Source organism: Psammomys obesus, unplaced genomic scaffold, assembly GCF_907164565.1.
Source record: "Psammomys obesus unplaced genomic scaffold, mPsaObe1.curated_primary_1811, whole genome shotgun sequence".
In the NCBI taxonomy this organism is placed as follows: Eukaryota; Metazoa; Chordata; class Mammalia; order Rodentia; family Muridae; genus Psammomys; species Psammomys obesus.
The window spans coordinates 18913122-18925393 of NW_026595981.1; the positions used below are offsets into that span (position 1 = coordinate 18913122).

Below are 12272 nucleotides of genomic sequence, written 5' to 3' on the forward strand. Positions count from 1 at the left end.
TGTGTGTGTGTGTGTGTGTGTGTGTGTGTGTGTGTGTGTGTGTGTGTAGCCCAGGCAGTCCTGGAACTTACTCTGGCTGGCTTCAAGCTCACACAGATCCTCCTGCCTCTGTCCCCACCCCCCAGCACTGGGATTTAAGGTGTGCACTACCACCACCCAGGCCAGTGATGCTCTCTTTTGAGCCTTGTGACCTCACTTTTGCCTGGGTTAGTGCCACTTGTTACCATTTTCAGCCATGCGGAATGTGCAATCAGATAAAAGCACAAATCAGAAACTGTGTGGACTCTCCGTGACTGTCACGGTCACCTTGGGGCTGCACCCACGGCGGAGGCCATTCCTGAAAGCGCATGGGGCTGAGAGAGACAGCCTACCTTGTCTTCTGTGTTACTGCCTCTGATCCAGCAAGCCGGCTTCCCACAGAACAGCAGTGAAGGGCCAAGAATAGGCATAGGGGCCATGTCGGAGAGGTTGGTCAATGAGTTTCTGAAAAAAGATAAAAAAACAAACAAACAACAACAAAAACTACTTATTTTCCTGGAGGCTAAGCAGTCACACCACTTGGAACCCGTGGACACAGAGATGCAATCAGCCTCGAGGGGTCTCTTCAAGTCTCTCTCCAGGGCCATTCCCTATGCATAGCTGTGGAGGGCTCTGGGGGGGTGGGGACAGTCAAGTGACACAGTAATGTCTGGGCAATCGCCAGTAGAGTCTGGTTGTGGGGAAGAAGACAAGAGCAGGCAGCCCGCCAAGATGCTGGGATGGGCTAGAGAAAGGGATGGCAGCTACGGGCCGGGCTGAGATCAAGCCTCCCTGATTTTTTATTTCAGAGAGGACATCCCACCCTCTGACACAAGTGGGTATAAAGGCAAGCATGTTCTCCAGCCTCTCCCCTCACCCCTCGCCCCCCAACCCCAACTCAGACTCACGGCAACACTGTGTCTTCAGAGGAGCCTTCCTGGTTCTTTTGAACTGGTGAATGCTGCTCTTCCACTGTGACAGATAAGAAAGGCTTCCCACGGCCCACCACCTCCAGACCATCGATATCCTAAGAGCAGTGGAAAGAGGGACTATGAGCTGACAGGCAGGTGCCACCTAAGGCCCCTCAGGACCGGGTATGAAGGCATTAGCAACCTGCTGGCTGAAATCCAGTTCTGCCATGATACTCTGTAGCTCCTTGCGTCGGTAGATCAGAAACAGACTCCTGTCCCAGCTGTAGCGGTACCACGGATCCTTCTGGGGTGCTATTCCTAGGGTGGAGTTGGGAGACCCTCAGCACAGGGTGCCATCATGCCTCGAGGGTCCGAAAACACAGATCCCAAAAGCACTCTGAGAAGGATTGGGGAATGGATGCAGTTTCTGAGGAGCAGCTCCACCTCAGTTCTCCGGTCTTACACCTACTTAGCAATGTTACACAGGAATCCCACAAAATCAGCTACCAGACAGCCAAATCTTTGGATTACAATAACAACAGCAACTACTTTCTCTTGAGTCTTAAGCAAGGAGCCAAAACCCGTTAATGCATATAATGTCTCCTTTAACCCTCTCATAACCCTTTTTGATATAAAATCAAGGACAATGGGAGCCAAATACCTTGTAGAAATTCAGAAAACCAGCACAGTGGGGCTGTGCTCTAAATGATGGCTACCCCATAAAGGTATAATATAAACCACAAATGCAAGCCCTGTGTGTCACTTCAAATTTTCTAGATGCATGTTGAAAAGGTAAAACAGCTCTAGGTGAGATTCAATTTAACATGGTTTATTTAACTCTTGGCATATTTACTCACTACAAAGACTATTATTCCAATATGCAATCGATATAAAAATGACGACTAGCAGGGTGTGGTGATGCACGCCTGTAATCCCAGCACTCTGGGAGGCAGCCACAGGCAGATCCATGTGAGTTCAAGGCCAGCCTGGTCTACAAAGTGAGTCTAGAACAGCCAAGGCTACACAGAGAAACCCTGTCTCAGAAAATTAATTAATTAATTAAAAATGACTATTAAAATAATTTTTTCCAAGCTGGTCTACACTGACAGCTCATTTCTCTACAGATTAAGTCACATTCCAGTCAACAGCTACATGGGGCTGGTGAAAGCTCCATGCCCAGGTTTCTAGGCTCTGCCCTCCGCCCCTTAGCACTTCTATCAGTTTCACTGAGGTGTAGGAGCTGGATCCCAGGTAGAGCTTGTGACTTGCTCAAAGCCAAGTGATCCAGGATTTGGGCCAGGATCACGCTGACCACCTGCCCTGCCTCCGACACCAGGCACAGGAAGCTGGTGGGCTTGGGCCCAGTTTCTCACCGGTCTCCACTTGGATGGAGTGGGGCCTCCTGATGTGTGTGATGGGCTCCACCAGGCCACGCTGAGTTCTTGTCTTGGTCATGAGAAGGCCTGTCATCTCATCCCCCAGGTATTCCAGTGGATTCCAGAAACAACTTGCCCCCTTAAAGCCCTGACAAGGAAAGACAGAGCAGCGAGGTCACCTCCGTACCCCAGAGACTGGGCAGGGGCATCCACTAGGACCCAATGGCAGAAGCGTGAGCTTCTTGTTCTCAAGAAGCCACAAAGATGGGGTGAGCTGGTCCCAGCCCCGGAACTCACTGATGTACCAAAACACAGCATGGTTCTTTGGCCTTCGTTAGACCAAAAATTGGAACACACACCTTTAAGAGACAAACATTAAGCCTCTTATGATCAACTGACCACCAGGGACCACCTCGGGCTGAATTATTAAAGTGAGCAGTCCCAGAACATAAAATAATACAATAAAGATCCCAGGGACTTAATAATGTTTGGTAGGCTGTTTTCTCCACGACTGTAACTGGAGACAAGCTGGCACTGCTCCCCATGTGCATTCTGTCTGTCTGTCTGTCTGTCTGGCCCTCCCTTTTTCCCTCGCTCCCTGTCTCCCTTTCCCCTGTCCTCCCCTTTTTTCTCCCTCCATTCCCCCTCCCTCTCCCTTCCACTCTCCCTTCTCTCTCCTCTCCCCTCGCTCCCTCTTTCCCTGTCTCCCTCCCCCTCTTTGTACTTGGGCATTCTCACTTTTCTGTCATGCTGGGTAGGAAGTACGCGGTCAATGAGCTCCCGCTCCTCCTGGATCTTTCTGTAGCTCTCCCCAGCATGCATCAACAGATCACTGGGTGGCTTCTTCAGGGTCTCTGCAGAGGGGGAAGGAAGACTGTGACCACTGCACCAACACAGAGCACACAGGTTCCGGCACTATGGGTTGGGTGGCCCACTCTTGGGCTCATTTCAGAACCCAGGGCCTGGGAGCCCGAAGCGCTTGACAGTGGACAGTGCTGGCACAAATGTCAGTGTGTGTGCATCGGCTGCAGATGGGTCGGGAAGACGACGCAGAAGAGCCTCTGTGCCAGATGGAGGCCTGGCAGGTCTCTGTAAGCTCAGCTCGGCTCACCGCTGAGGGCTTCCTGTTGCTTCTTCCACAAGGCAAGGTGCCTTCTCCAGTTCTTCAAAAAGTTGTGCTGAAGAGGTGGGGCCAATGGAGGCCTCTTCTCTTCTTTCAAGGCCTTTGACTTTGGCTCTTCTTTAGCCGAGATGAGGGTCATCACACAGGGCTGGGTGTGGATGAGCTTGGCCACCTGGAAAGCACAAAGCAGGGGAGGAAGGGTTGGCCCAGGCCCTGGTTTCTGTCCTGCTCTAAGACTCCAATCCCTCCTCTTCGAGACCACATGGTGGCAAGCAACAAGAAACAAGCCAGGGAGCCTGGGGGGAATGCTGACAGTCTCCTCTGCCCTGAAAGGTCAGCGTCTTTTAGGGTGGCTATCTTCTTCACAGTTGATAACTTCCTCCAGAGTGGCTGAGCTGGGCCCCTAGCACCCTGCCCAACAGAGATAAAGTGAAGGATTTGAGACAGAAGAACTATATGGCAGGAAGGTAAAATGGGGTACAATGGGGGACATCTTCCCCCAGAATGTGCTTCAGCCATTCAGTCTCCAAAGAAGGGGAGTGAGGAGCTGGGCTCAGAGCTCTGCTGTGTTGTGGGGTTCGGTCTACCCAGAGTTCCACAAGGCAGGCTCTGGGTTCCTAAATCCCCACTTCAGCTAAAGCTATCTTAAACTGGCAACTGGCTTCTGTGACTTGCAAGTGCTTTCCGAAGGGTCACTTCTCATCTAGGCCCAGAGGCTGACCTATGTCTAGAACCCCCCCCCCTGCACCCCATTCTCCCCCCCACACCCTTTGACTCTGCAGGGAGCAAATGGCTTCAGCAACTTCTCTCAGCCACCTAGCTCTCTACAGACAAACCTGGCTGTTCCCTCGAGCCACTGCAATTCTTTTAAAGTCCTGGAGACTCCCCAAGATCTGATGAGGCAGGATCTGGCCACTGCTTATGAAGCTGTCACTGGGACCTGAAGGCGGCAGGAAGAGGAGTGGAGAAACAGAAGCTTCGAACCACACACACGGAGCAATTGTTTGGTGGAGAGTGGGCTCTCTTTCAAGACCCACCCAAGAATGCAAAACCTACAGTGACAGAACCCCATACCAGAGTAGTCCAGGGGCTTTGTGGCGGCATCTGGGTTGGCAGGATGTGCTACCAACTGGTAGACCTTTCTTCTACTAGAATCCTTCCGCTTGAGCTTACGGATGATGAATTTCTGAGTAATGATAGGCTTTTCTCCCATTTCTGCAAACGTAGGGGCATGTTGCTAAAAGAGAAACAAAGCAGAGAGGAATGCTACCTGGGAAGAGGAGGAAGAACACACATACACGCACACACCCCTGTCCTTGGTAGAATCCCTGAGGGCTAACTACTCGCCCTCCCTAGCTCCATGCATACATCCTGGCCTGGAATTGCCTGTGTGACATACCTGGGATTGAGAAGGAACCTGACGGGGGAGGGGGGATGACACCCGGCAAGTCCAGGCGCATTAAGTAAGAGCGACTGACAGATAAGGGTTGGAGCTCAGAGGCTTGTGTTCAGGTCTATCCACGATGCTTGACCTTACTTGCCAGCTGTGGATGGCTCTACTAGAATGTCAGAAATGTGGACACCTAACTTTCCGTAAGTTCCTTCAGATGCTAAAAGTGAAAGAATTTGTATCTGGTGGACTGTGGGGTAGGGGGCACATGGTATCAGGAAGCCGATTGGAGAGATGGACCGTGAGTACAGCCGGCTGCTCTAGGGATCCTTGGCCTTCAGCCTTACCTTCTTCAAGTCTTCCTGCTTAATGGCCAAGGCAAGAATGTCATCTCCTTGTAAGACATTGCTGACAGGCTCAGGCTCTTCCTGAATAGGGGGAGTGGGCTGTTCAGGTACCTTTGTCCGCTTTTTTTCTGGAGAGAAGCAGAGAGATATGTTCCAAGGGGTCTCTGCAAATCTTAATACATAAGTAAGATGATCAATTGAGAACTCAGGATGCAGCTCAGAATGCTTCCCTAGCAAGCATGAACTGGCTGGTGAAGCCTTTGGGTTCAATTCCTAATACAGTGGATGACAAAAGCTAGGAAAGGTGACTCAGGCTTGTATGCCCAGCTCTTGTAAGCAGAGACAGGAAGATCAAAAGTTATAAAGCCAGCCCTGGCTATATAGTAAGACCTTGATTCAAGTAAATAAATTCTATATTAAACTGCGTGCTAGGGGGGTCAAGACAGCCACCTGGACAGGACAGGACAGCAGAGGCTGTCCCGGTACTCCAAAGTGATGTGAGTTCTCTCCTACCAACTCTCCCTGGGTTGCCGTGGTGACTGAATGTCTATAGTCAAAGCCATGGCATTCTCAAGTGGGACGACCTTGCATACATTGCTCTATGTTTCTGGACCTGCCCTCTATGCACGAAAAGAAGAAACCGGACTAAAAGAATCACCACTTTAAACTAGTATTTTGGTATTATGATTACAATCTTCTGGGCATAGTCTTTCAAATACAGTATCCTGATCACTGTGTTGAACTGGGAATTTTATAAAAAAAAAAAAAAAAGCAAAGCAAAGCAAAACAAAACAAAAACCCAAGACCTGAGAGTCTGGGCCAATGGATTAGGGCAGCTAGACCAGATGTTTCCTTATCCGCCTGGGTGAAGGCATCAGATTTCTTTCATCTAAATTTTTACCTTTTTTTTTTTTGGGGGGGGGTTACTTGAGACAAGGTCTCCCGTGTAGCCCTGCCTGGCCTGGAACCCCCTCTTCAGATGCAGACTACAGCGGCCTTGAAACTCACAGAGATGCACCTGCCTCTCTGTGCTAGACTTAAAGTTGTGCACCACCGTACCCGGCCCCTCTTTATTTTATTCAGTTTAATTTATGTATGTGCTCGTTCATTTATTTATGGGCGTTTCAAAACAGAATTTCTCTGTGTAGCCCTGGCTGCCTTGGAACTCGATCTGTAGACCTGGCTGGACAGCAACTTCAGAGATCAGCCTGCCTCTGCCTCCCAAGTGCTGGATTTAAAGTTGTGCACCACCACCGCCCAGATAATTTTTCTTTCTCTGATTAAGGTTTTTATGTAGCGCAGGCTGGCCTTAAATTCTCTGTGTAACCCAGGATACCCCTTGGTGATCCTCCTAACCCCATCGATCAAGTGTTGAGGTTACACTGTGGCCCCGCCACACCCAGTGGCTTGGCATCGGGCTTCTTTTGGTCCTTTCGAGACAAGGTCTCACGATGTCGTCCTGGCTGGCCTAACACTCGCTGTATAGACCAGGATGGCCTTGAACTCACAGAAATCCCCCAGCCTCTGCCACCAGTTTTAAGCAGTCTGAAGACCTGATTGATTTTGGGGCAGTTGTTGTTATTGCAGAGGATCTAGGCTTCAAGTCCTAACACCTGCATGTCAGCTGAAAGCCATCTGTGACACCAATCCCGGGGAACCTGTTGCCCTCTTCTGACCTCTGCGTGCGTGCACACCAGGCACACAGTGTGGCACACATATATAAGTTAAGCAAAACACTCAGATACATAAGTCTTTTATTAAAAAGACTGGAAACCCAGCACTTGGGAGGCAGAGGCAGTAGACTTTCAGGCCAGCCTGGTCTATACAGTGAAACCAGGCCAACCAGCGCTACATGGTGAGGTCCTGGGAATACAAAGCAGTTTCAGCTGGGGGTGAGAGCAGCCACAGGAGACCAAAAAGTCAAGCAGACTGTGCTTGGGCCAATAGTCAGGCGCTAAGCGGTGACTGTGGGAGCCTCCTTAAAGAGGTGATATTCCTACTGAGAGTGGAGGAGGAAGAGAAGCCCCACAACTGAAACTTTCCAGAGAGAAAATCGGGAAGAGGCCTAGAGGCCAGCAGAGAGGAGGGAGAACCCTGGAACTCAAAGCATGCACTGTGAAATCACTGGAGTGGAGTGAGGCTAGGGCTGAGGGTGGGGTGGGAGGAAGCAGAAAGGCAGGAGGAAGTAGGAGTCATGTCACTGGCAGCCTATCCTGAAGGCATTGTCAGGGCTGGGGGAGGGGAGGCAGCCTAGGGGACCAAGATTGAGGACAAGGTTATTTAAGGGTCCTGGTGCAGCTGAAGATGCCAGAAGTGACCCATGTCACTGCTGAAAAATGCAGAGATAAGACTTTATGCCACCTCAGTGGCAGCCATGGGCCCTCTGACGGGGACGCATTCTGTCTGCCTCCAGAGAGGTGTATAACTCTTTCAGATGTATCCCTCCTCGCTTCTCTGGTTGGTAATTTCATCTCTTCCTCCTCGGGTGGAGAAGGGTTTGATGTAAACACCTATACAAAGCAATCAAAGGAGAACCTAAACTCAGCCACCAGCGTGTTCAGAACAGCATGTTGGTTTTCTCCAGTGCTCCCAAAGTACTCTCATCTTTAGGAGAACACATCACTCAACATCAAGGCAGGGGCTTCGGTTTACACAAACTGTTTTGTTTTGCTTTGTTTTGTTTTTAAAATGGAAATGTCCACTTTGGAGGTGGTTTAAAAAAAAAAAAAAAAGGAAGAAAGAAAGAAAAGGTATCATTCCAAACATAACTCTACTCCACAGGAGAAGCAGCCCAGGGCCATCTCTGCACAAAGTGCGAGCACACAGACACACGCAGAGCTGAGCAGTCTGACCTCATTTCCACCTGATCTTCCGCCACACCTGGAGATGCAGCCTTGGGTTTTGATTTAGCTTTTTTTTCTTCCTATTGAAGCTCAGGCTGGCCTGGAATTTGCCCATCCTTCTGCCTCAGCCTCCATCTAGATTGGCTTGGGTTCTGGTTTTTCCTTCTCTCCCCTTCTATACAAACACCGCAAGCAGGTGGCAGCCCAGAAAAAGATCTGATTTCAGAAATGTTTCCATGCTGGGTCGTGGTGGCATAGACCTTCAATCCCAACTCAGAAGGCAGGGGCAGACAGATCTCTGTGAGTTTGAGGCCAGCCTAGTCTACAGACTGAGTTCCAGGATAGCCAGGGCTACACAGAGAAACTCTGTTTTGAAAAATAAAGGAGGAAGGAAGGAAGAAAGCAAAAGAAGTATTTCCACATTATGTGCTTTCCAGGACATTTGTTTCTTTTGCCCATCACCTTGGTTGGTCTGCATCTTCCCTAGGGGCTAAACAGATCCAGACGTGCTTTTCACCGATGGGTATAGAATTACTGGAAGATAGATGTAAACACAAACATTCAGCACGGCTGAAGATTCCTGGAGCCAAAGCTCCCACCATGCCCAGCAAGCAGCCTTTGACAGCTCTGGCCTGAGGTCTGAACTACCTTGAGTGCATCACAATAAATGCACAGCTCGGGCATGGCATGTGTTCTGGTTAACTAAATATTCATTAAACTGACAAGTGCATTTTAAAGTGAAGTCCATCCTAGAGACTATCTGCCAACTACATTCTTTTGCTCTTTTGTTTTCTTTTGAGACAGGGTCTCCTTCCAGTCCAGGCTGTCTTGGAACTCACTATCTAGCCCGGGCTTGCCTCATACTCACGGCAATTCTCCTGCCTTAGCTTTCTCAGTGCTGGTTTTACAGGTGCGAGCTACTATGCCCGGCTTATACCTTCTACACGCTGTAAAGGACAGAGGAGATAGGTTTCAATACAGTTTCTCTCAAAGGAAACATAAGCACACAGTGATAACATGAATGCTGGCATGAAAAAAAAAAAAAACAAAACAAAACACTCCAATAGGTCCGATTAGGCATTCAAAGAACCACCACGCCAGTCACAGAGTTGAAGACCCTAAAGAACGTTTGAGGAAGAGCTGCATCGACAGCTTTCCGGTGTTGCAGAGGTGGAGCTGCAGATGGTGGTGTTACAGGTAAGGCTGCAGCGGGTGCAAGGCTGACTGTTGGCAGGTGTGTGGCATGGTGAGCTGGAAAGCTTGCTGGGGAGGCAGGGCTGCTGATCAGGGTGAGGGGAAAAGAGAACATGGTGGCTTTGAGACCTTATCCCAGAACAAAACTACAACAACAACAAAATGGTGCTTGGTGAATTATCTCTGGCAGGAACTTAACGATTATATATATATATATATATATATATATATATATATATATATATTCTCTGTAATGGATATTAAATGAAGTCTAGAGACGCATCTGACCCCTAGTCCAAGAGAGTGGAACACTGACAATTTCAGAATGACCCATCCGCTGATGAAAATAGACAGACTTGAAGCTGACCAAGCCGGAAGGACCGGTACTCAGGCTGGGGGCATTTCAGGGTGTCCTGGAGGGCCCCACAAGATAGAGTAGCAGTTCAGTAGCTGTCACTTACTGAACCTGAGACCCACATGCTTTGTTCTGGACGTCCAAGGTGAATGGGGCTGTTGGTGAGCTGACATTTCTCTGTCCTGGCAGTTGAGGGGGTCAGACACGAGTCCCTTTGAATGGGATGGTAGAGCTTAGCTCAGCTGAAGCTCAGGCAAGAGTAGTTGCTAAGGAGGTTGGGAAGAGCTGGAGCCACAGGAAGAGGTAGAAGATAGGACCTACTCTTTCCCACTTCCTACACAAGTCATTCTACCTCAGTGTTGCTGAAAGTCTTTGGGAAACTGACTTCAGGGTTGAGCTGGGGGAAATCAAGGCAGGAACTGCCATTGGAGTAGAAGGGGCATCTGGTGCTCCCTGTGGCTTAATAACAAGAACCAAGAGATCCCCAGGAATCGGTAGGGAGTTCGGGTCTCTAAACAGGCTCCCAGTCACGTTTGCTTGTTTTTCTAAAGCTCCCGAGTCACAGACTCAGAGACACACAGCACAAGAGGACAAGATCACACTGTGGACACGTGACACCGGGGAGATGGGTGCACTGCCCTAGGAACCTCTAAGAGAGTCCAAGAGACGCTTTTCCGCCCTACTCTGGGGCATGTTCTCAACTCAAAGACCATTTAACAAGCTGAATCCTCCCCTTATTAAAAACAAATACGCAGTGAAAAAAAAAAAATCCTTCCTTGATCTGTTTACAGCAGAAAGTTCAAATCTGATTAAGATCGCCCTGAAAGTAGGTGAGCACGAGGCAGTGGCTAGGAGAGCCCTTGGCTGCCCTTGGGAAAGGGAACTGATTATTTTCTCTCTCTCTCTCTCTCTCTCTCTCTCTCTTTCCTTCTCTCTTAACTATTAAAAGTATGTCACGAAACAGCACCAGCTTTTTATACTATGAAGAAACATGAAAGAAAGCCAAAAAAAAAAAAAAAAAAAAAAAAAAAAAAAAACCCCACCAAAAACCCCACCCCGGTCCTGTTAGTTCTGTGGGCCTCCCAGGGGAGTCTACTGACTCCTGGCCTACCCCTCTCTTCACAGTGTGCTGCGCCAGGCCTAGGGGGCTGGGTGCTCTCAGAGCCTGCGAGGTCACACACCAAGACTTTCGGATTTCACCGGAGAAGCCCTTTCCATGGTCCGTCCCCTGCCCACCCACACGGACGTCTCTGTCATTGATTCGTGAATGCACACTGCTCTCCAAACGCAGAGAAGCAAACCCTTCCTTTTTATTTGTCTTTTTCTTCAATCCGTGCCACATATGTCATCTACTTCAAAAAGCCCTTCTCCCTAAGCCAACCACCCGAGGCCTAATTCAGAAGTGCTGAGCGCCTACAACTGGCACAGGCACCCATATTTTCGTTTATAAGTATTTTTCCTCCGGGGTCTTCACTTGATTGTTTTCTGGAGGATTGGAGTCACAATCTTGATACTTAATGTGTCCACACATGACAAACCTCCACAAATGAAAACAGGGCAAGGGATAGCTCAGGACCAGAATGCTTGCTTAGCGTCCACAGGCCCCTCTGGGTTCCATCCCCAGCAGGAAATTTCTGAAAAGGGAGTGGTTTGCAAATGGAAGTGTTCAGGGCAGTAGTCCCTCTTAAGCCGGATCTCTGTCATGAGGCTAGAAAGGCCAAGTGGTAGGAAATAAACGGCACTCTGAAACCAATAGAGTTAGGGGTTTTGTTATTTTTACTTGGGGATTTCCCCCAGCATGAGCCTTAGGTGACCCCTGCCTCAGTTCCCGAGAACCTCATCAGGCGCTCCTGGTTCTTGGGCATCTCATCGGGGGAGCCTGTCCCCTCTACCACCCTAAGATAGGTTTTGAGTTGGAGTTCGGAGTTCTGTTCCTCCTCCTGTCCAAGGCCTGACCCTGCCAGTGACCCCTGAAGTCCCCTGTCAACTCCCTCACTTGCCATATTACCACCAGCAAAGTCCAGGGCGTTGTGCTCCTGAGATTTTTTTGCTGTTTCCTGTACTCTATCGTCCATGCGACCCTCCCTCACATCTGCAGTGTTCTAACCCCAGACCAAATCCTGAACACCCAAGGCCTCCAGCGCCAACCTTTGACGCTCTCGGCGGCCTCCAGGAACCTGTTGGCTGGTATTCTGACACGGGATTCCTTCTTGAGGGCTTTCATGGTGCCGCCCCGGGTTACCAGAGTGGTCCTGCTCTCCGGGGGCCCACAAGATGACTGCGCAGGCGGCACCCCCGCGACTCCGCCCGCCAGCGGCCGCCGCAGCGTCCGTAGCAACCAACGGCCCGCGCGGGGGCGCGCACCCACCGAGCAACTTGGGCGGGGACTGTTTATCGTTAATCTTCTTCATCAGGGCGCAGCCCCCCTTGCAGCAAGCACCTCCTCACGACAGCTCGCAAATACCGAGAATGCCCCGGTCCGTCTCTTGACGTCATAGGAGGCGCTAGAGAGCTCCAAGGCGTCATCAGCTGGGATGAGAAGGACAGAGGGTAGCTGAGGGAGCTGGTCCAGGCTGAGTTGCTGGAATGGGGACAGTAGTAATTCGGCTGCTCTCTGGGATTCCTACCCAGACTCCCCAGATGTTCCTGCCTTGGGCCGCTAGCTGACCAGCCTTCAGGCTTCCCTGCACCCCCAGCTCACCCTTGCCTGACCAG

The 12272-nt window shown here is 50.1% G+C and overlaps 1 protein-coding gene across 2 annotated transcripts in view; it reads right to left on the reverse strand.

Annotated features, from left to right (window-relative positions):
* The window catches only part of Mycbpap (MYCBP associated protein), a 20260-nt gene extending 8271 nt beyond the window's left edge, over positions 1-11989 (reverse strand). The window contains exons 1-10 of one of the 2 annotated variants that reach the window (XM_055620046.1): positions 11926-11989; positions 5166-5293; positions 4503-4665; positions 4265-4368; positions 3417-3600; positions 3044-3159; positions 2303-2444; positions 1132-1247; positions 927-1045; positions 372-483 (exon numbers count right to left, since the gene is read on the reverse strand). In XM_055620046.1, coding sequence (XP_055476021.1) covers positions 372-483; positions 927-1045; positions 1132-1247; positions 2303-2444; positions 3044-3159; positions 3417-3600; positions 4265-4368; positions 4503-4665; positions 5166-5293; positions 11926-11968 — 1227 coding nt within the window. In that variant the 5' untranslated portion in view covers positions 11969-11989. Of the gene's footprint in view, positions 1-371; positions 484-926; positions 1046-1131; positions 1248-2302; positions 2445-3043; positions 3160-3416; positions 3601-4264; positions 4369-4502; positions 4666-5165; positions 5294-11705; positions 11814-11925 lie in introns of those variants that run through there. The other variant, XM_055620047.1, reaches the window with a different exon arrangement.
* Between the last annotated feature and the right edge of the window lie 283 nt (positions 11990-12272).